The sequence below is a fragment of the Macaca mulatta genome, chromosome 11, assembly GCF_049350105.2.
Source record: "Macaca mulatta isolate MMU2019108-1 chromosome 11, T2T-MMU8v2.0, whole genome shotgun sequence".
Classification (NCBI taxonomy): domain Eukaryota; kingdom Metazoa; phylum Chordata; class Mammalia; order Primates; family Cercopithecidae; genus Macaca; species Macaca mulatta.
This window is the reverse complement of record NC_133416.1, coordinates 102,996,230-103,020,198: the sequence shown is the minus strand read 5'-3', so window position 1 is coordinate 103,020,198 and position 23,969 is coordinate 102,996,230. Positions and strand designations below refer to the sequence as shown.

The 23,969-nt window shown below is 39.5% G+C and overlaps 1 protein-coding gene and 1 pseudogene across 3 annotated transcripts in view; one reads left to right on the top strand and one right to left on the bottom strand.

The window, feature by feature from the left end:
- NTN4 (netrin 4) overlaps positions 1–23,969 on the top strand; it is a 122,318-nt gene that overhangs the window by 96,622 nt on the left and 1,727 nt on the right. For all 3 annotated transcript variants that reach the window (XM_028828961.2, XM_015152395.3, NM_001266055.1), the window contains 4 exon segments: positions 620–833; positions 1,525–1,640; positions 13,268–13,336; positions 17,530–17,700. In XM_028828961.2, coding sequence (XP_028684794.2) covers positions 620–833; positions 1,525–1,640; positions 13,268–13,336; positions 17,530–17,700 — 570 coding nt within the window.
- LOC144332982 (phosphoglycerate mutase 1-like) lies at positions 10,280–11,179 on the bottom strand (annotated as a pseudogene).

The following is a 23,969-nucleotide window of genomic DNA, read 5'->3' as shown; positions in this document are numbered from 1 at the left end:
TCTCAAAAAAAAAAAGAAAGAAAAGCTCCTCAAAAGAGCTGCTGTTCGCATGCTCGAATTCCTCTATTCCCATTCTCCCCTGAATCCTCTTCCACTGGGTTCCATCTCACTGTGTATTACACTGAAACTCCTCCTGTGAAGAACAGCAGCAGCCTTCATGCCGTTCAATGCAATACTCCATCACATGCCCCATCTTCTTTGACCTTTCAACGTCTGCCATAGCCGATGCAGCCCTCCTTCTTGAAACCTTCTTTGTTTGGCTTCCAGAACACTATATTCTTGCGTTTTTTCCTTTCTTACTGAATCCTTCCACTCTGTCTCTTTGCTGATTCGTCCTCATCACCCCAACCAAAGGGCATTCATATTTCATGCCTTCCATATTAGGATAAATTATGTGTTTATTTTTGCAGCAGACATGCTTTTCTGATTATATCTCGCTTATCTGTCATTTAATTAGCTTTCATTCTCTGAGCATACACTCACTGGCTAAAGGAGGAGTCTCAGAAATATGCTGTGTGGTAAAGGGAAGCCACTTGGGGATGGTCAAGCCTAATGTTCACACAGGTGATCTACAGTCACTCATGGTCCTTGCGTGTCCTCTCTGTCCTCTCTATTGTAGCATGTTCCTGCCATCCAGTAGGATCAGCTGTCCTTCCTGCCAACTCAGTGACCTTCTGCGACCCCAGCAATGGTGACTGCCCCTGCAAGCCTGGGGTGGCAGGGCGACATTGTGACAGGTGCATGGTGGGATACTGGGGCTTCGGAGACTATGGCTGTCGACCATGTGACTGTGCGGGGAGCTGCGACCCTATCACTGGAGACTGCAGCAGCAGGTGAATGTGCATGGCTCTTGCTCTCAGCTGCATGTATTTCAGACTCTTTTGAAAACCTATAGTGATTGGAAAATCTTGCATTCTGTTAATGAAGCAAAAATATATTTGCACATCCCTTTTACAGAATTTTTGTCAGACCAGGCACAGTGGCTCACACCTATAATCCCAACACTTTGGGAGGTTGAGGCAGGTGGATCACTTGAAGTCAGGAGTTCGAGATCAGCCTGCCCAACATGATGAAACCCCATCTCTACTAAAAAAAAAAAAACAAAAAAAGATTAGCTGGGCATGGTAGTAGGTGCCAGTAATCCCAGCTATTCAGGAGGCTGAGGCAGGAGAATCGCTTGAACCCGGGAGGCAGAGTTTGCAATGAGCCAAGATTGCACCATTGCACTACAGCCTGGGCAACAAGAGTAAAACTCTGTTTTAAAACAAAACAAAACAAAACAAAACCAAGAATTTTTGTCAAATTACAAACTCAAGTAATTTGTTCTTGCAAGATTCTAGAGATCATCTAGTTCATTTTGCAGAATAAATTATTTGTCTTCACAATAGTTCCTTATTGTGGAATATTTCTGGAAAAAGGAAAAATGGGAAGGTAGAAGATAAGGTTTAAATCTCTATAGATTCATTTCTATATGAGTTCTAAAAAATTCCTCAATATGTTCTTTATCATTTTCTATTTTGTTAGCCACACAGACATAGACTGGTATCACGAAGTTCCTGACTTCCGTCCCGTGCACAATAAGAGCGAACCAGCCTGGGAGTGGGAGGATGCACAGGGGTTTTCTGCGCTTCTACACTCAGGTGAGATGGATGTAACCAGGCGTCGTATTTTCAGGTCTGGTCTTGTGTAACAGTGATATGTGACAAACTGGGGTCCAGCTTCTGGATCCTATGAGGGGAACGCTTTAGTTCTGGGGTTTAATGGTGTAATAAAATAGTGACCCCCATAAGCATGAAACTGTGAAATATAGCTAAGGGGTATTTTAACACATTTCTGTTTGTTTTCTGATGATTAGAGTGATATATGTAGTTGGTATAGAAAATTTGGAAAATGTAAAACATCATAGTAAAAAAAAAAAAAGGTCACCAAAAATTTCATTATTCCACTGTTAATACTTTAGTATGTTTTTCTCACTCTAAAACACAGTTAAGAGCCTATTGAGTGGGGTGAGTATAATTCCAGCATTTTGGGAGGCCAAGGCAGAAGGATTGCTTAAGCCTGAGAGTTCAAGACCATCCTGGGGAACATAGCAAGAGTTATCTCTACAAAAATGAAAAGCCCAGTGTGTTGGCACACACCTGTAGTCCCAGCTACTTGAGAGGCTAAGGTGGGAGGATCACTTGAGCCGTCAAGGCTGCAGTGAGCTGTGATCATGCCACTGCACTGCAGCCTGGGTGACAGAGCAAGACCTTGTTTCAAAAAAGAAAAAAAGAGAAGTGCCTACTGAATACATTAGGTTTGGAAATGTACAGATCCATTGAAAGGAAAAATATTCTTAGAAACCTAGCTTAACTTAATAGGTACAAAGCAAAAGCCAGATGTGAACTCCTTATATTTATAGCTTTTTTACAATTAGAAAGCAAAAGTAATTTTACAAACTAAATATAAGCCAAATAATGAAGCCAAAAAATTCAAATTAATGACATTAACTGAATATGAAAAATGATGTGTACCAAAGCCAAAACACTGCTCACTACATAAATAAAGCTCTTTGAGTTTACTCAATATGGGCTCCTATTTCTTCTGACTCAATTTCCCTATGATATTGTTCTGTTTCTTCTTTTAAAGGGCATGCCGTGATGGTGGTATGAATTCTCAGTTTCTGTGTTCATCTTGCCCCTATTCTTTTCTTGTAGAAAAGCAAGTTATTGTATTTAGTGCTGACTTGTTCCTTAACACGAACTCAAATGTGGGCATGAAATCTTGTGTCAACACTTGGATATAAAGTGCTCAGCAAATGCTCCAAATTAAACTCACAGCAAGTTAAATATATTTTATTATGAAACATTACAAATAGTAAAAATGTTATGCAATGAGCACCCATACACACACCTTCAAAGGGTTAGCAAATCACACACTTTGCCATAATTGCTTCATGTTCTCATTTAAGTTATAAAATGTTACAGATGCTTTTGAAGTCCCTGATGTACCCAGACACAAGCCCAGTTGCCTCCCTTTGTCCACAGAATAACCATAATGGTGGACTTGGTGTTGATCATCCACTTTCACGTTTTTACTATTTTATTACTTATATATATATTGAGTATTTCAGAATTCCATGCACATCATGATATCTTCTCTACTCTTTTAAAATGTTTTTGGTAGCCAGGCTTGGTGGTGTGCACCTATAGTACCAGCTACTCAGGAAGCTAAAGCAGGAGGATCACTTGAGCCCAGAAGTCTGAGGCTGTAATGCACCATAATAGCACCTGTAAATAGCCGCAGAACTCCAGGGCAGCATAGCAAGAGGCCATCTCTGAAATGTAAATAAGCAAAACATTTTTTACCTGTTTATGTAGTGTTTTGAGGTTTATCCATCTCAAAAAAAATTCATATAAAAGCGGTTATATGAATATACCATTTTTATTCTCTCATTTGTTTGCCATTTAGGATATCTCCAATTTCTAATTTTCCACCATTATAAATAACACTGCCCTGAATGTTCTCTTGTAGGTGACTTTGTGCGCTTGAGAAGGTGTGTCACCAGGCCAGGTGCTGGCAAACCGCAGCCCTCAGGCCAAGTCAGCCACCTGCTTTTCTATAGCTTGCGGGCTGCTGCCCTAAGAATGGTTTTCACAGTTTTAAATGTTCACAGTTGAAACGGTTATAGAAGTACCTGTCTTTATTCTTGGCCATTCAGGTTTCCTTTTCCGTGAATTTCCTATCTGTAATTTTCTTACTAATTTGTAGTAGTTCTTTATAAATTTATTCATTCCTCCAACAGATACTTCTTAAGTACCTCTGTCATGTGGCAGTACTGTAAATAAAGTAAGTGAACAAAACAGATTAAATCCCTGCCTCTGTGTCTCCTACCTTCTAGTGAAGGAAAACAGCTAATAAACAAATAAAATATTTAGTATAATAAATGTTTAGTATAATAGAAAAATAATGCAGGGACAGGGGATAAGATATATTTAGAGGAACATACTTTTAAATAAGGTGGTCAGGGTAAGCCCTATGAACGTGACATTTGAGGGGGAAAAAAAATCTAAAGGAGGTAAGAAAGATAGCTATACAGGTGGCAGAGGAAAGGGAGTTTAGGCAGAAGATATAGCAAGTCTTTAAAGCCCTGAGGAGGAGTTCAGGAAACAGCAAGAAGGCCAGTGTGGCTGGAGCAGAGTAAGCTGGGAAGACACGTGGAAGAGGAAATGTAACGAGGCTGCAGAGGCCACTGTGAGGACCTTGGCTTTCACCTGGTCCTCATTTCACCTGGATAGAAGCCATTGGAGCATTTCAAGCAGAGGTGTGGCATTTAGAGTAACACCAGTCAGCATGGTTGTGTGTTCTCCCTAGTCACATTCAGCGTTGTGGATGTAGGCATACACAAAGAGATGACTTTAAGCTGGGTTGAGGTTTTTCCAAGCGAGAATGAAGCAAGAGGGCAATAACTGCTCGTGGAATTTAAACTGGGTAAACAGGGATATGAGGGTGAAATGAGGTAGGATCAAGGATTATAGGGTTTAAAAGGATGGTTGAAGTTGGAAGCAAGCTAGGATAGGATGTAGAGGTCAAAGAATGGGATGCTTGAAATTGAGATTGGAAGAGTAGCAGTTATTGATAATGGCGATGTCTAAGATGTGGTCATGGGAATGAGTGGCTGAGGCCATTATTTGTAATGCTACCTTATCGTATATCAAGTGTCTATATATGAATGGATCTGTATCTTGTCTTTCTATCATGTTTCATGAGCCAACACCACAATATATTATTATAGTTTTATAATGAGTCCTGATATCTGATATGGCAAGTCCCTTCATTACATTGTTCTTTCTTAAAATTATCTTAGCTATCAGTTCTTTGCCTTTTGTGTGAATTTTAGATTAAGTTTATTAAATCCCACAAAAGCCTCTGTTGGGATTTTTATTGCAATTGCATTGACTTTATAGATCATTTTGAAAAAAGTGATAGCTTTGTAATATTGAGTAGTCCCAGACGTGAAGATACCATTCTATATATTAAGGTCCTCTTTAAGGCCTTTCAATAGCATTTGTCACTTTTCTCCAAAATGGTTTGACCTGTCTTTGATTAGATTTACTCCTAGATACCTTTAGATTTTATTGCTATTGGGAAAGTGTTCTTTACCTGAATTTTTAAAATGATATAAAGGAGTACTCTTTGTGTGTGTGTGTGTGTGTGTGTGTGTGTGTGTGTGTGTTTTGAGCTTGTATCCAGCGACTTTGCTGAACTTGTTTACTGATTCCAGTGTGTATGGATTATCTTGGATTTTCTAATGTAGGCCATCATGTTATTGACAAATAAGGACAGTTTTGTCTTACTTATGTAGTTCTCATGCCTCATTTTTTTTGACTCCAGTACAATGTTTTCCCAAATTTGATGGAAATAGTTTGAAATTTCACCACTATAAAACTTGATATTGATTTTTGATAGGTAGCCTTTATCAAATAAATGTCATTCTCTTCTATTTCTAATTTTATTATTAATGAGTTTTGTGTTTAGTTGAATTTCTTATCTGCATCTTTTGAGAAAATCAGACAGTTTTTCTCCTGTAATCTATCAATGTGGTATTTGAAAATAATTTTTTTCTGCTATCAAACTATTCTTTTTTTTTTTAACTTCTGGGATACATGTGCAGAGTGTGCAGGTTTGTTACATAGGTATACATGTGTCATAGTGGTTTGCTGCACCTATCAACCCCTCATCTAGGTTTTAAGCCCTGCACACATTAGGTATTTGTCCTAATGCTCTCCCTCCCCTCATCCCCCACACCCCTGATAGGCCCCAGTGTGTGTTGTTCCCCTACCTGTGTCCGTGTGTTCTCATTGTTCAACTCCCACTTATGAGTGAGAACATGTGGTATTTGGTTTTCTGTTCCTGTGTTAGTTTACTGAGAATGATGGCTTCCAGCTTCATCCATGTCCCTGCAAAGGACACGAACTCATCCTTTTTTATGGCTGCATAGTATTCCATTGTATATATGTGTCACATTTTCTTTATCCAGTCTATCTTTGATGGGCATTTGGGTTGGCTTCAAGTCTTTGCTATTGTAAATAGTGCTGCAATAAACATACACGTGCATGTGTCTTTATAGCAGAATGATTTATAATCCTTTGTATATGAACCCAGTAATGGGATTGCCAGGCCAAATGCTATTTCTGGTTCTAGATCCTTGAGGAATCACCACACTGTCTTCCACAATGGCTGAACTAATTTACACTTCTGCAAACAGTGTAAAAGCATTCCTATTACTCCACAGCCTTGCCAGCATCTGTTGTTTGTCAGAATGGCAATTATTATCAAGCATTCTTTTAGTCCTAGGATAAGTTTTATTTGCTGCGATGTATTTTTATTCATACATTGCTGAATTTGATCTGCTAGGGTTTTTGTCTTTTATTTGTTTATTTGCTTGCTTAGGATTTTCGTATTGATGTTTATAATTGATATTGGTCTATAATTTAATGTATTGCATTGTATATTTGAGTAAGTTAGGAGGTCCCCTTACCCGCTATGTTTTTTTTCCTACTCTCTGCAATTATTTATATAAGAATAGAATCATCTGTTACTTGAATTTTTGTTAGAATTTATCTACAAAACCATCGAGACACAATGTCTATGAGTAGATGAAAGTATTACTGATTCGACATCTGTCATGGTTATTAATTTATTTTATTTGTGATCTGGTGTTGGTAATCAAAGTTTTCTAGAAAATTGCCAATTCTTTTTTTTTTTTTTTTTTTTTTTGAGATGGAGTCTCGCTCTGTCACCCAGGCTGGAGTGCAGTGGCACAATCTTGGCTAACTGCAACCTCTACCTCCCGGGTTCAAGCAATTCTCAGCCTCCCAAGTAGCTGGGACTACAGGCATGTGCCACCACGTCCAGCTAATTTTTTTGTACTTTTAGTAGAGATGGGGTTTCACAGTGTTAGCCAAGATGGTCTCGATCTCCTGACCGCGTGATCCACCCACCTCACTCTCACAAAGTGCTGGGATTACAGGCGTGAGCCACCTTGCCCAGCCACCAATTATTTTAATTAAAAAAAATTGTATTGGCATAGAGTTATACATAGTATTCACTCATAATTTATTAAACCTTTACTCAATCTGTCCTTAATCTTCTTTTTGTCCCTAAGCTTATCTGTGTCTTTTTCTTATTGTCTTATACTGATCTTAATTTGCTTTTCTCAAAGGTTAACTTTTGGTTAACTTGATCAATCTATTTAATTTTTCTTTATTTCCCTAATTCTGCTCTTATCTTTCTTATTTCTTTTTTTATGTTTTCTTTAAGTTTACTTTTTTATTCCTTTTCTACCTTTGTGAGTCCAGTGATTATTAACTCGTTTACTTTTAGTCTTTCTTATTTTTAACAAGTTCTCTTAAGGTTATACATTTCCTTATAAGATCTCTTTATCTGGATCCCATTGGCCTTTATATGTAGTATCTTCATTATCATTCAAGTTCTAATGTTTTTCTAATTACCATTAAGAATTTCTCTTTAATCCATTGAGTTGTCTAGGATATTTAATTGTTCAAACATTAGAGTTTTAGAATTTTTTTTTTACCCGGGGCTGGGCACGGTGGCTTACACCTGCAATCCCAGCACTTTGGGAGGCTGAAGTGGGTGGATCACCTGAGGTCAAGAGTTGAAGACCAGCCTGGCCAACATGACAAAACCCCATCTCTACTAAAAAATACAAAAAAATTATCTGGGTGTGGTGGCACGTGCCTGTAATCCCAACTACTTGGGAGGCTAAGGCAGGAGAATCACTTGAACCTGGAATGCAGAGGTTGCAGTAAACTGAGATCAGGCTATTGCACTCCAGCCTGGGTGACAAGGGAGACTCCATCTCAAAAACAAAAAAAACAAAAAACGGTATTTTTTTACTGATGATCTCTAATCTAATTTCGTTGTATTATATCTATTCTTTGAAAACCAGGAGGGCAACTTGGATTCATTTCTAGGTGACTTAAGGACTAGCTACATAATTTGCAGGACTAGATGCTGGATGAAATGCAGAGCCCTTTTTAAGAATTTCATCAAATGGCCATGAATAATAGTTTGGGATTTTGTGTATGTGGTTGGTTTGTTGTTTTTTCCCAGCCTCCTTTCATTAGCAAGGAGAGCCTTACCCAATCTCTGTCTTTAAAAAGTGAGTCTGGCCGGGCGCGGTGGCTCACACCTATAATCCCAGCACTTTGGGAGGCCAAGGCGGGTGGATCGTGAGGTCAGGAGATAGAGACCATCCTGGCTAACATGGTGAAACCCCGTCTCTACTAAAAATACAAAAAATTAGCTGGGCGTGGTGGCGGGCGCCTATAGTCCCAGCTACTGGGAGGCTGAGGCAGGAGAATGGCGTGAACCTGGGAGGCATAGCTTGCAGTGAGCCGAGATGGCGCCACTGCACTCTAGCCTGGGCGACAGAGCCAGACTCCGTCAAAAAAAAAAAAAAAAAGTGGGTCTGACTGTGATCTCTTTTTTTGTCATATTAACTCCTTTGTATCTGAACTCCTGACCGCTGCTGCCTCATTCTGAAAGCAGATCCCAAAGACCTATTATTTCAGAATCCATCCCCTGAATGCATATTCATTTATTTCTTTTCTTTTTAAAAATTTTTTTTAATTCAAGAAGTATCAACAAACTGAAAACATTCATTTCTAGTCCACAGAGATGCATATCTAGTTTTTGATGTAGGCTATGTCTTTTTCCATCCTTTATCTAATATTGCTATATGCTTGGAGCTCAGGATGTGCTAAAGTATGAATTCACAAAGTTGTGTTGATTGAGAATGTCTGTGATAGTTTTCCCGACATTTTATTATGAAAATTTTCAGACATCCAGAAAAGTTTTAAAAGTTGCACACTTACATATCCGCCACCTAAATTCTATCCACCCATCAATCCACATTTTAGATCAGAGAGAAATCACAGTTTTAAAACCTTCTCATAGAGAACATATGGACCCCTCAAGAATCAAGAACCGAAATCTGAGAGACAAGGTTATTTGCCCATCTGTATCATGGTTTTTTCACTTAACATAATCATATGATAATTTTCCTAATGGCTTCACGTTCAATCACAACAGGAAAGAAGGTGGGAAAGATAAGGCAACATGAAGTTATCATGTTTATCTTTTCAGCATTTAAAAAATAAAACAAGTCTTTACTATGAACTTTTTTTGCTTTAATGCTACATAGTCTGGAATTTTATGATTTTAACTTTAATAGCCACTTTTAAAAGTGTTCTTCTATTTTTCTAATCACACAATGACTTTTTATAATTCTCCAAGTTTGCGAAACCAAATCTGTAATAATCCGGTTTTTAGGACTATAGGACATTCACTAAGCCCATCATGCGTGTTATTAGAGAGTTGGCAGCATTCCAGCCAAGCACATAAAGTGCTGGCACCAGAATGACTCCAGACTCATGTCCACAGCAGCTGTTAGGTCTGTAATGACCCCAGAGGGTCTCTGAAATTCATCTGGATGAGTGCCAGATTGAGGAGGACTTTATTCAGTTTCCTGCATTGAGTATAGAACAGTGCTTCTGGGCACCTTTTTTTAACAAAAGTGTTCCAAGCACTGAAAAAAAAATCTACCTACCTATATACCTCCCATAAGTTTCCATAAAAACAGCTTTCAACCAAGAGGCAGCAGAGGGATTCTAAAACACACAGCAGGAAGCGCTCCTACTCCTCTGAGGTCAAGAGGCTTATCCCATGTTGGTGTGAGGAATGGCTTATTTTCTGATGACCACATGTGGGACTATTTCATCCACCACGAGAGACCCCAGAAGGGTTCCTGTTTTGTATTATTTACGTATACTATACTTCTTTTTTTTTTAAATAAAAGTAAATGTAACACCTAAACCAAATTCAGGATTGATCCCAACCTTCTAGAGCCATCTCCTCTGGGGTCAGGGAGGAAACAGCTGTCACATCACGATGCAGGTTACATTCATCTTCCACTGGAATGACTAGAGCCCCCAGGCAGTGGCCTGACTACAGAAGAGCAGAGGACTGGCTCTTGGGGACAGACAGGCTTTCTTGCTTCTCCTCATTGGCCATGGCTTAGCCTGGTTCCTCTCCACAAGTTCTTAGTAAACAAAGCACTCACAAAAACCCAAGTCACTACTTTTAAACTCTCTTGGACAAGGGGAGTTTTTCCACAGCTTGGACTGAGAACCCATGCCCTAGAAGTGCTATTCTGACTAGAATGTACAAAGGGAGTGGGTGCAGGAGACAAAAATGGCTAAAATGAAAATGGGAGCCACTGGTCCCCATTTGCAGCTACAGCTCAAGATGCCTACACATGTGATCAGTGTGGTGTGTGCAGGAGGGAGGGGCAGAGGGACACGCCGGGCAAGGAAGGTGCTCCTGGGGACAGTAGTCTGCCCGCCGGCCTTCACTTCTTGGCCTTGCCCTGGGCAGCTACAGCTTCTATGGCTTTACACAGAGTCCCTTCATCCCCCAGGAACTGCATGCTCCTGACAGGCTTTGAGCTCTTGTCCAATTCATAGACGATGGGAATACCAGTCAGTAGGTTCAGCTCCATGATAGCCTCTTCAGAGAGACCCTCCAGATGCTTGATAATGCCCCAGAGGCTGTTGCCATGGGCTGCAATCAGTACCTGTTTCCCTTCCTTGATCTGGGGAACTATTTCTTTATTCCAAAAGGGCAGAGCTCTGGCAATAGTGTCTGTCAGACTTGCAGGAGGATAACTGATCTTCTGTGAGGTCTGCACACTTGCGATCCTTACTGATGTTGCTGTAGAAAGGATGGTCGGGCTCCAACAGAGGTGGTGGAACATCGTAGGAGCACCTCCAGATCTTCACCTGGGCCTCACCATGCTTTGCAGCAGTTTCTGCTTTACTGAGATTGATCAGATCCCCATAATGCCGCTCATTGAGGCGCCAAGTCCTCATTACAGGCGGGCCACATCTGATCAATGACATCTAGCACTATCCAGAAGGTCCGGGTCACTCCCTTCTGCACTGAGTTGAAGCAGATGTCAAACTCATAACCAGCATCTCTCAGCGCCTGCCCGCCACACTTCACATCCTGGTGGCCCGCTGGGCTCAGATAGGAGTCGTACCAGTCGTCTCCAGGTTCCATGTGCTCTCACCATGCTGGATCAGCACCAGTTTGCAGGCGGCCATGGCGGCGGGCTTGGGAAGCAGTGCAGGCTGGGGTTCACAGAGTCCAGAGTTACAGCCTGCCCCCAGCCGCTCCCCTGACCCGACCACTGCGCCTGCGTGCTCGACAATTTTTAATCTTTATTACAGAGACAAGGCCTTACTATGTTATCTAGTCTGGTCTTAGACTCCTGGGCTCAAGCAGTCCACCCATTCTGACCTCCCAAAGTGTGGGGATTACAAGCATGAGTCACCACACCTGGCTGCTCACTCTTTTATCTCTATATTCCTACCAAATTTCTACCTATGAGAATCTTAAATGAGTAAATAAATGTAAAATGCTTAAAACAGCCTGGTATACAGCAAGTGCTCCTCAGTAAGCACTAGCTGCTGTTCTGACCACTCAGTGCCTATGAAATACAGTACATGAGGGCAGGAGGGGAGAGGAAAGGGGGAAAGGTATATCTAATTGTTAAATCAGTAAGAGTGAAAATCCTATCCATGCTAGGCTCCGGAAATGTAAAGTCGATAAGATATAACTATTGTCTTGAAGGGACACAGTCTAGAGAGGAAACGAATATACAAATGAGTATATGTCTGTGATCCCCAACCTTTTGGGCACCAGGGAGTGGTTTCGTGGAAGACAGTTTTTCCATGGATGGCAGGGGCAGGGGATGGTTTCAGGTTGAAGCTGTTCCACCTCAGACCATCAGGCATTAGATTATCATAAAGAGAGCACAGCCTGGAGCCCTCACACGCACAGTTCACAGTAGGGTGGGCACTTTTATGAGCATCTAATGCCGCTGCCGATCTAACAGGAGGCAGAGCAGGCGGTAATGTGAGTGATGGGAAGTGGCTGTAAATACAGATGAGAATCGGCTCACTCTCCAGCTGCTCACCTCCTGCTGTGCGACCCAGTTCCTAACAGGCCACAAACTAGTACCAGTCCGCGGCCAGGGGTTTGGGGTCCCCTGCTACGTATAAACTATGTACAGGCTGGATGCCAGTGGCTCCCACCTGTAATCCCAGAACTTTGGGAGGCCAAGGCAAGTGGATCGCCTGAGGTCAGGAGTTTGAGACCAGCCTGACCAATATGGTAAAACTCCGTTTCTACTAAAAATATACAAATTAGCCAGGCGTGGTGGTGTGTATCTGTAGTCCTAGCTACTCAGGAGGCTGAAGCAGGAGAATTGCTTGAACCAGGGAGACAGAGGTTGCAATGAGCTGAGATCAAGCCACTGCACTCCAGCCTGGGCAAGAGAACGAGACTCCCTCTCGATAGATAAATAAATAAATATATACATACATACATATATAAAATAAACTATGCACAAAGCCATTTTGAAAGTCTTCCACACGGCCTAGCAAGTCTCTCACACGTAATAGTGGCAATATATAATTTAGACTATTGAGAGAAAATACTCAACTTATTCTTCAAAGTCCCTTTTAAATCCTTCTTGATCCAAGAAGCTTTTTCCCATCTTCCCAAACATATGTGACTCTTCCACCCAAGTAGATTGTACCTCTTCCAGACCACTTATCACTTTATCACTTTTTATACACTTGGTTTCTTCACCTTACTGAATTGCAAGCCTTAAGGCAAGAATTGTATCTTGCTTATCTGTATGGTGCTGAAGTGCGAAGCACCATGCCTTGCATACCAAAGGTGCTCAAAAATACTTTTAAAATGGATAACAACAAAAAAATTGGACAATATTACCTTCAAGGGACTGCTCAGTTTATTTAATTTCACTTTTGTTGTAGTGAACATTAACTGCAGAAAGACAACTGTTTTCCATTCAGTTGTTCCTTTCTATTAGCATGGAATATTAATACTAGACTGTATTTATCACAACATCAATTACAAGCATTGAAATATAGCATTGTTTCTACCTTCTGTATTTCTCTTGGGTGAATACTTTATTGGAAGATAACTAATTTAATTTAGAAAGAGACTCTACTTCTTTTGAATGACTTTCGGGGTTCCTTGGTACTTACAGATTATGTTGTACACATCACTCAAGGCTTAAGGGATGTGTTATCTAGATGCACTTACTGATCTCTTGTTTTTTCTTTCTTTGTTTTTCTAATAACTAACACCATTTTTTGTTTACTTTCTGTAGGTAAATGCGAATGTAAGGAACAGATATTAGGAAACGCCAAGGCATTCTGCGGAATGAAATATTCATATGGTGAGTCTGAAATCCTTGAATGCTTCTGAGAACCTATTCACACTAAGTTCAGAGAATATTTTAGAAAATGGGAGGCCTGACTGATGACATTGTGTATAAATGAAAGCACAAAGCATTAGTCTTACATAATAACACTAAACACAGTGTTCTGGTCTTGGGCTAGATTTTCCTGATGTAGATGGTAATGGATGTCCCAGGGAGGACAGGATGCTTGTAGAGCAAAGGTAGGGTTACTATACCATAAGAAAAAGAGGCAGAGAGCAGAAAGAAGAAATCATGATATGAAATCCTTTCTCGTGGGTCCTTCTTGCCTTATTCATCTAAAAGGGATGTTTCTAGCCACTTCAATGACTCTTGTGTTCATTTGTCACGCAGTAATACTGAGTAGAAATCAGTTTAAGGTAGCATTTCACTATGGTTGAGAGCACAGGCTTTGGACTCAGACCTATGTGAGTTTCATTTCTGGCTTATTGCGTGGGAGACTTAACCTCTCCAAACTTGTTTCCTCATCTGTAAAATAGGGATCTTGCCACCTTCCTCGTGGAATAAGATGTTTGAAAAGCATGCAGCACATTACCTAGCACATATTCAATGCTCGGTAAATGGCAGGGGGAGGGAGATGATGTCTATTTGTGAGGCATTGAGACTAGCTGTCCACCTGGGTCTCTTCCCCACCCTCTCTGTATACTCTAGACATCCCTGTCTTTCAAATAACAGGAAAATACATCCTGTACAAAAAGGGAAATGGCACTGCCTAAGTAAAGACTGTTACTATATTCAAATGGCTTTATATTTACTATTAAATATATTAAGATAGCATATCTTGCTAACACATTCTTGCCTAGTGTCTGAGACTTTTTTTTTAGACAGAATCTTGCTTTGTTGCCCAGGCTGGAGTGCAGTGGCACAATCTAGACTCACTGCAACCTCCACCTTCTGGGTTCAAGCGATTCTCATACCTCAACCACCCAAATAGCTGGGATTACAGGCATGTGCCACCACGCCCAGCTAATTTTTTTAAAATTTTTCTTTTTCTTTTTTTTTTTTTTTTGAGACGGAGTCTCACTGAGTCACCCAGGCTGGAGTGCAATGATGCAATCTTGCCTCATTGCAACCTCCACCTCCTGGGTTCAAGCAATTCTCCTGCCTCAGCCTCCCAAGTAGCTGGGACTACAGGCATGTGCCACCATGCCCAGCTAATTTTTGTATTTTTAGTAGAGACAAGGTTTCACCATGTCAGTCAGGCTGGTCTCGAACTCCTGGCCTCGTGATCTGCCCACCTTGGCCTCCCAAAGTGCTAGGATTACAGGCGTGAGCCACCGCACCTGGCCTAATTTTTGTATTTTTAGCAGAGATGGGGTTTCACCATGTTGGCCAGGCTGATTTTGGACTCCTGACCTCAAATGATCTTCCCGCCTTGGACTCCCAAAGTGCTGGAATGACAGGTGTGAGCCACCACACCCAGCCTGAGATGTTTTATTGATCTATAATATATATGGCCTGAAATATACACTACAATGAGGAGAAAATTTTAAGTCATGATTTATGAAACCAAGTATTTAGGTTCTCGATAACATTGTCTCTAATCTCATACAAGATTTTAAAAAGTAAATAACTGGTAAAAACCTCATGAATCTTATCTGAAATTACATGCACACTTCCCTCTCTACTTTCCAACTTGGCTAAATAATAGAAGAAAACTTTTGAAATGTACAGCACTCAATAAAGGAAAGGCAGTTTAGAGGGAATGGCATTGCTTATTAAGAGCAAATATGATAATTTAGTTCAAAGTCAGTTCATTCAGTGAAAATATCAACTGGCTCTCCTTATCACATCAACTTTGTAGCTCTCTGAATTTACAAATAACCAATCTTTTAATACAACTGCATTAATTTTCTACTTAAGAATTTGAACGTTCTTAACAATGTAATGAAACATCTTGGTCTTACTAAGTGCAATACTGCTACAGTCTTGGAAAAAATTGGTTTCCTCCTCCCCATTCCCTGGCTTAATAGAAAAAACAAAAACAAAAAAACACTTGACTTACTTGCTTACTCCTTTAGCAAATATCTATTGAGCAACAGAAGTGACAGACAAGGTCCCTACTGTCTTTGAGCTTGCAAGTCTAGTGGAATAATAATAGTGAACATTTACTGAATATTAGCCACACGCTGGGCACTATACTCCCTGTCCTTCATGTATTTATCTCATCGGGGTTCTAGTCCAAACTCTACCTCTAGCCAACCAGTTATGCGAACTTGAACAGTTCATTTTATTTGTTTGTTTTATTTGTTTGTTTTACTTATTTATTTATTTTTGAGAGATGAAGTTTTGCTCTGTCACCCAGACTGGAGTGCAATGGCGTGATCTGGACTCACTGCAACCTCTGCCTTCCAGTTTCAAGCATTTCTCCTGGCTCAGCTTCCCAAGTAGCTGGGACTACAAGCATGCACCACCATGCCCAGCTAAATGTTTTGTATTTTTTAGTAGAGACGGGATTTCATTGTATGTTGGCCAGGCTGGTCTCAAACTCCTGACCTCAGTTGATCCACCCACCTCAGCCTCCCAAAGTGCTAGGATTACAGGCATGAGCCACTGCACCTGGCCTTAATTTCTTAAAACTTGCTTCCTCATATATAAAATATATGAGCTTTTAAGACCCCTTAGAAGTCTAAAATGTAATGACTCCATAAACATAGCTGTCTGACAGCTGTATTCTCAGAGTATGAGACCAGCCAAGATAGGGTGCTCTCATTACACACACTCTTCCATGGAGATGTGGATAAGCTGATAAGAACTTCCCTGTGAAAAAAAATATATATATATATATGAAAATTAGCCAGGCGTGGTGGCCTGTAATCCCACTACTCAGGAAGCTGAGGCAGGAAGAATTGCTTGAACCTCGGAGTTGGAGGTTGCACTGAGCCGAGATAGCGCCATTGTACTCCAGCCTGGATGACAGAGCAAGACTCCATCTCAAAAAAAAAAAAAACTTCCCTATGTTTCCTAGTGTTCCTGAGTAGCTCAGTGATCTTTAGCTTTACTTTCTTTCCAACTCCAACTTATTCCATTACTTAATCCCCAGCCACATCAATTTCATCAATGGGAGGGCATAATAGAATCATGAGTCATACAGAATACTGGAGCTCCACCGTCATGCATGGGTGTCTAGCCCTTTGAATGTGAGGACTTTTTGGCTTATCTGGAGTGGCAGATATCACAAAAATTATGCACAGACATTTTTTTTTAGTTCATCAGCTATCATTAGTGTTAGTGTACTTTATGTGTGGTCCAGTGTGGTCCAGGGAAGTCAAGAGGTTGGACACCCATGAAGGGATAGCTTCCCTAACTCCAGTCAGCTTGCATTTTATGCCAGGAGAAGAATATTAAGTAGTGAATCATATCATTTAATCTCTTTAGAATATGCAAAATATATTCTAGCAGTAGCATTTTGCTCTCTATCATAACATTAAACACAATCAGCCACAAAAGAATAATATAGTCAGAACCTAAATAAAAGCCAGGATAAGTCTACTTTCTATGTTTCTTCTCTCTGTTTAGATGTGGTAGCTGAATGTGTTTAAGATTATAATTGCAATAGGCAAATGGTTGATATTCTCTTAGGATAATGATATTGCAGGGAGTCACATTTGAAATTGCCTAACAAATAAGAATATAGTTAATATAGAGAAATGAGATAAAGCCAGTGCAAAACTGAATGAGCCTATGGCTTTTTTAAATTTAGTGTTTTTATTTTATTTTATTTCAATAGTTTTGGGGGAACAAGTGGTTTTTGGTTACACGGATAAGTTCTTTAGCGGTGATTTCTGAGATTTTAGTACACCCATCACCCAAGCAGTGTACACTATACCCAATATGTAGTCTTTTATCCCTCACCTCCTCTCATCCTTCCCCAAGTCCCCATACTAAGTGTTATATCATTCTTAGGACTTAGCTCCCACTTATAAGTGAGAACATAATGAGGTTTGGTTTTCCATTCCTGAGTTACTTTCCTTAGAATAATGGCCTCTAACTCCATCCAAGTTAATGCCTAATGATTTTTAAAGCAAATTTTCACGTCTTCATCATCAATTCACCTTTCCATTATATTCTGAAATGCATACTTATGTGTTGTTCAAACTTCAAATGATAATATGAAATTCTATGTGTTTTGACTTCTGTGTTGTTAACAGTGCTAAAAATAAAGATTTTATCAGCTCATGATAAAGGTACTCATGTTGAGGTCAATGTGAAGATTAAAAAGGTCTTAAAATCTACCAAACTGAAGATTTTCCGAGGAAAGCGAACATTATATCCAGAATCATGGACGGACAGAGGATGCACTTGTCCAATCCTCAATCCTGGTGAGTATTAGACTTTCCTATCTTAGTACCTGCCTTGTCTCTGCTGATTTGCTGCTTGTCTTACATCCTCTGAAGCACAGCATAAATAAACTCAGCAGGAACATCTCTCCTTTTCACCATCTGACTCCTGCGGAAAATCCAAATGTAATTCTTTGAACTAACATCGAGAAATTATTTCTCTTCCATGTGCTCTATAAAAGTTTAATATTTTAAAATCCAGAAATATAATACTCTCTATCCTAAAAGAGGAGACTCAGATTGGTTCCAGGTGCCAGTTGCATAGAAAGCACTTTCATGAATTTATCTGCCACTTACTCTTTATCTGAAAGCCAGGTCCTATTACAGTAGAACCTGTTCCCAAAGGAAGTTCAAATGCAAAATTCCATCTGTGGAAATAATATTGAATTCATTTTGACTATTGCTTGAAAAGCATCTGTTTCTCCTGGAGAGAAAACAGCTCTCAAGTTCTCATCATCTTGTTTTTCATGAAATGATATTTCTGGTTTCAAATTAGAAACAGCAGAAATAAACAAAACAAAAACTGTAGGATTTTAGAGCAACTTGAAATGGAGAGAAATTTGATTTGCACCTTTAAATGTTATAGCAGAAGTGAAGACGAATAAATAAGCACCAGGGTTCTTGCCCCAAGCACATGCATTATCCTGGGTCATAAGCTGCTTCTTTCTCTGTCTCCCTCGTCAAATTTGAGGATGGGGTTTAGGCTTTTGGTCATAGTATCTTCAATACCTACCATTAGTACCCAGACAATGGTAACATAATACTTAGCAGGTTCTAATAAAACAAATCATAATTCAAAAAATGCTCTGCATCTCCCTGCTTGTGTGATTGTCATCTGTGTCTTAGTCACACTGATGAAACAGGTACATTATTTATGTTCTTGGTCTAATTCCTTCCCCATATAAACCCGTTGTTAACATTAATAAGAAGTCTTTTGCACCCAGCCTGGCCAACATAGTGAAACCTCGTCTCTACTAAAAATACAAAAATTAGCCTGGTGTGGTGGCACACACCTAGTCCCAGCTACCCAGGAGCTGAGGCAGGAGAATCCCTTGAGACCAAGAGGCAGAGGTTGCAGTGAGCTGAGCTCATGCCACTGCAGTCCAGCCTGGGCGACAGAGCAAGACTCTGTCTCAAAAAAGAAAAAAAAAAAAGTCTTTTGCAGTCTTTGATTAATAAATTCGAGAGAAACAGACAGATAACTGAGAGAGAAAGAGAGAGAGAGCATAAACTGACAATAAAATATCCCCTCAGTCTAAACAAACTCAATATTGATACAGAACTTTTGATTTTGGCCAAGTGTTGACCAATCTCTCACATCTTTTTCTACCCTTTCAATAATGTTTTTAAATCAATTTAGATTTTAATAAGGAAAAGATGAAAAATAACATTTTAAATTACATAAATAAACAAACAACAGACTGGGCATGGTGGTTCATGCCTGTAATCTCAGTTTTAGGAGCCCAAGGTGGGAGGATAGCTTGAGCCCAGGAGTTCAAGACCACTCTGGGCAACATAGTGAGACCCAGTATCTACAAAATTTTTTTTTTTAATTAGCTGGGTGTGGTAGCACATCCCTGTAGTCCCAACTACTTGGAAAGCTGAGGTGGGAGGATCACTTGAGCCCAGGAGGTCAAGGCTGCAGTGAGCCATGATTGAGCCACTGCACTCCAGCCTGGGCAAACAGAGCAAGACCCTATCTCAAAAGAAATTAAAAATACATAAATAAATAAAATTCCAAAGAACAAATTGAACTAATAAGAATCTTGGGCTTTGAATACAGGAAACTAAAAATAATTCATGTAAGTTCTATTTCCCAATGATTTGTGCTTAGAGGCATCTCTTATAAGAGCTTTCCTACTGTCTTGGCAAAAGAAAAAAAAAAAAAAAAAGTCTGCCCAGTTTAGTGAGACATTAAAAACAAAAGCTTTGACCATCTGAGCCACCCTCCAGGAAGTGAACCATACTTCCTAATCAGGTTTCTGCCAAGCCAAGTCAAAGAATCAACTGAGTTCATCACAATTGAAAACATAAGCGCAATTATTCAAAGAATCCTTGAAAACATGTTTACTTGCTTTGAAGAAAAGACTGGAACTTGCCAAAGCAAAACCAGACACTCTTTCATTTTACTTTGTTTTTCCATTTTTACAAGTTCAATAGCTAAGGCCAAAGAAAGCTGATAAGAAAACTGAAACCTTACACGCCAACCTGCTTCCTTGGCTACTTTGGAAAAGAAAGTATCCAAAGTATTTGGGTATCCCTGCATATTCATTCATTCTTAATTCATGCATGCATGTACTCTTTCATCAGTCATATATTTTAGAATACCAAGACCAGCACTAAAGTATTATATTTTCTTTTTCTATGGATACAAAATAAACTTCGTGTTCTCAAACGTGTAGCAAAGAAGATGTCAAAACCCCAGAGACAGGAAAATAAAATATAAATGCTAATAAGAGGTGTAAAAGAACATTGTTTTGCATGTTTACTTTTGGTGTGATGCTGCTTCATAATTTATGGTTTTATTCAGTATTGTTTTTATCAATTTAACTTATATTTATACTTTAATGGTAAATTCCTGTTTATTCTATTTGTAGTTTCAAAGTAAATTCATATAAAAATACCAGACTTAACCCTGAGATTTCTTTCTTTCTTTTTTTCTTTTTTTAAAGACAGGGTTCTCTGCTCTGTTGCCCAGGCTAAAGTGGTGGTACTATCACTGCTCACTGCAGCCTCGACCTCCCAGGCTCAAGCAATCCTCCTGCCTCAGCCTCCCGAGTAGCTAGGACTACAGACGTGCCACCACACCCAGCTAATTTTTGTTTGTGTTTTTGTAGATAGGGTCTTCCTATGGTGCCCAGGCTGGTCTCAAACTCCTGGCCTCAAGCAGTCCTCCCACCTCAGCCTCCCAAAGCACTGGGATTACAGGCGAGAGCCACTGCATCCAGCCCTAACCTTGAAGTTTCTTAAAAATTGATTACTGTATTTTTAAATGAGGACTTTATTATTTTAGACATTATGCAAACAATTTTAAGGCTACTATATTTTTAACTAGTCAGTTAATTAAACACTGAGGTTCTTTTTCATGCAGAAGCTAAGGTTACCTTTTATCATTTAAATGCTTTTTCATTCATTTTACATTGTACTCTCCAGTGTTTGAAACCTCTGTCATTATTTTCCTTTTTCTCTTTTTCTGAAAACACCAAAATAGCTTTTTTTAAAGTTTAGGATTAGTTTCTTTTTATAATCTTTTAGTGGGGTGCAGTGGCTCACATCTGTAATCCCAGCACTTTAGGAGGCTAAGGTGGGCAGATCGCTTGAGCCTAGGAGTTCGAGGCCAGCCTGGGCAACATGGTGAAAGTCCATCTCTACAGAAAATACAAAAATTAGCCAGGTATGGTGACATGAGCCTGTTGTCCTAGCTACTCAGAAGGCTGAGGTGGGAGGATTACCTGAGCCTAGGGAGATCGAGGCTACAGAGTTGAGATGGTGCACTGCATGTCAGCCTGGGTGACAGAGTGAGACTCTGTCAGAAAAAAAAAAAAAAAAAAAAAAAGAAGAAGGGAAGGAAAGGAGAGGGGAGGGGAGGGGAGGGGAGATGTTTAGGGGAAAATTTTAAAGTTCACATTTCTATCCCCCAGAGATCATCTCTGTTAATAGCTTAGGAAATCCTTTCTAATTTCCCTCTGTGTATATGTATTATATTTTTAACCAAAATGATATCATAGCATATGCTCCATTCTGTAACCTGCATTATTCTGTTAATAAGCTTTACCTTCAATTTTAGTTTATTTTCATATTATCTAATACTCAGGTCATATTTCTATTTCCCAACTGATCCCAAAATGTCCTCTAGAGCTGATTTGTCCTTTCCAGTATTCAATCCAGGATCACACATCTAGTTTTTCAGTCCCTCAAGTCTCTTTTATTCTGGCACAGTTCCTTTTTTATGACTTGTTGAGGAAACCAGGTCAGATGCCCTGTTCCTTATCTGAACATCAACATTTGTGTGGTTGGTTCATTTATGGTAGTGCTTAGCTTGTTCTCTATCTCTTCTATCTCCTATAATCTCTAAAGAAAGGCTTGATTGATTCAAGACTAACATTTTGGCTAGAATCCATTATAGATATCATCGTGTACTTCATGTTGAATCATGTTGAATGCACCTGGTACCTGGATAACCTCCCATCAGTGTCTCTAAGCTTGACCTTTGGACTACAACGAAGGGAGCCTGATCTCTCCATTGCCAAAGTTTTGTTTTACCTTGAGAGATAGAAAAGAATGAGTGTGACATTACGTAGCATTCTACGAGCATCCAGCTTTCCATTCACCATTCATTTAATGACTTTATCGCCAATTGATAATCCTTTCCTCAATCAATAACTTCGTTAGAGTCTGAGAAATGATGTTTTTCTAACTCTTTCGAATTCTCTTCTCTTATTAGCTGGCATTCTTCTGTAAGAGGGCTTTCTCTCCCAAGCTGGGCTACTAGGTTACCATGAAATACAATTCTTATTGTAAAGACAGGATAAATGCTACATTCTTTCCCTTTAGTTTCTAATTTTCAAAGTAAGAAATGGTTTTAACAGCTGCCTCTAAAGAGGACAAATTAATTTTTCTCTGACTTTCTCATTTTTGGTGTCATTTTGGAATTATGGATTTCTATGGATTAATGTGTTTTCATACACACAATTATTGTGTTTCTTGGTGCTCAACTTATCACAGCTTTGACACATTATAACTCCATCCTGCTAGCTGTTGTGTCCTTTTAAAAAGACACACATTCATCTTTGAAAGCTTTCTTGTTTTTTACACAATAAGATGTCCCATGCTCAACTTCCTGCCCTGAACCTGGAATAAGCCATTTTCCAAGAAGCCTGTATAGTTGTTATAGGTGTTCATACTACTTGGATGACATTTTTTTCTCAGTCATTTCAGTGAAAAATGAGCAATGAAATCAATTTAAATTGTGAAATTAAATTGATATTTTTCAGTTGAATTTTAGCATCTAGCTTTCATGTAATTTAGTTTTTTAAAGTATGTCTCTATTTTATATTGGAAATTTTTTATTTTATAAACCTAATTATTTTATCTATCCTATAATTTTTAAAAGCTTTTCCTAAATACCAAAATCTACATTATTACAAACATTAACTAAGGGCAATTATTGTAGTTCTTTTTACTAATCTATAGGTAATGAGACTGTCCTTTCATTTCTTGGATATATTAGCTAAAATTTGTTATCTAAAGCTTGAAAGGAATTTTGAATACAAGGTCATCACAAGATCTAGGCAAGTTTTATCATTTATTAATTTGTTTTTTTTTTTTTTAAATGTATGACAAACAAACATCCTATTCCAAAAACACATAGGCTTTGTATAGGGAATATGTGTTATTTTCTATAATTCACAGGTTCTTTCCTATATGTTTTCCTAAATGCTTGTTTCACTTTTATAAAAATCCTCCTTAGGCTGGGCATGGTGGCTCATGCCTATAATCCCAGCACTTTGGGAGGCTGAGGCAGGCGGATCACCTGAGGTCAGGAGTTCAAGAGCAGCCTGGCCAACATGGTAAAACCCTGTCTCTACTAAAAATATAAAAGCCAGGTGTGGGGGTGCACACCTGCAGTCCCAGCTACTTGGGAGGCCGAGGCACAAGAATTGCTTACACCCAGGAGGCAGAGGTCGCAGTGAGCCAAGACGGCACCACTGCACTCCAGCCTGGGCAACAGAGCGAGACTCTATCCAAAAATAAAACAAAACAAAACAAATAAACAAAAAAACCTGAATATACACTACCATACACAGTGAGTCTCCAAGATGTACTGATCTAGGGCAGTATGGTAAGTGTCCTTAGAACCCTCAGCTCTTTGCCACAGAGCGTGGTATAGTACAAAGAAAAGGTTCTAGAATCAGCATGATCTGAGTTTGAGTACAGGTGCTGCTATACTTACAAAAAGATATTGAACGAGCTTCTTAGCCTTGATGAGCCTCAGTTTCCTCATCTGCAAAACAAGAAGGAAAAAATATCTACCTCACAGGGTTATTTTCAAAGCTAAATGAGATCATACATGTAAAACATACACATAAAGCATACATGTGCTAAGCATAGTAAATGCTTACTGAATGGCAACTATTAATGTTTCTTACTCCTTATTCCAACCCTGAATATATGAAACTGCTGGAGTTAGCCAGGCGTGGTGGCTCACACCTGTAATCCCAGCACTTTGGGAGGCCGAGGTGGGCAGATGG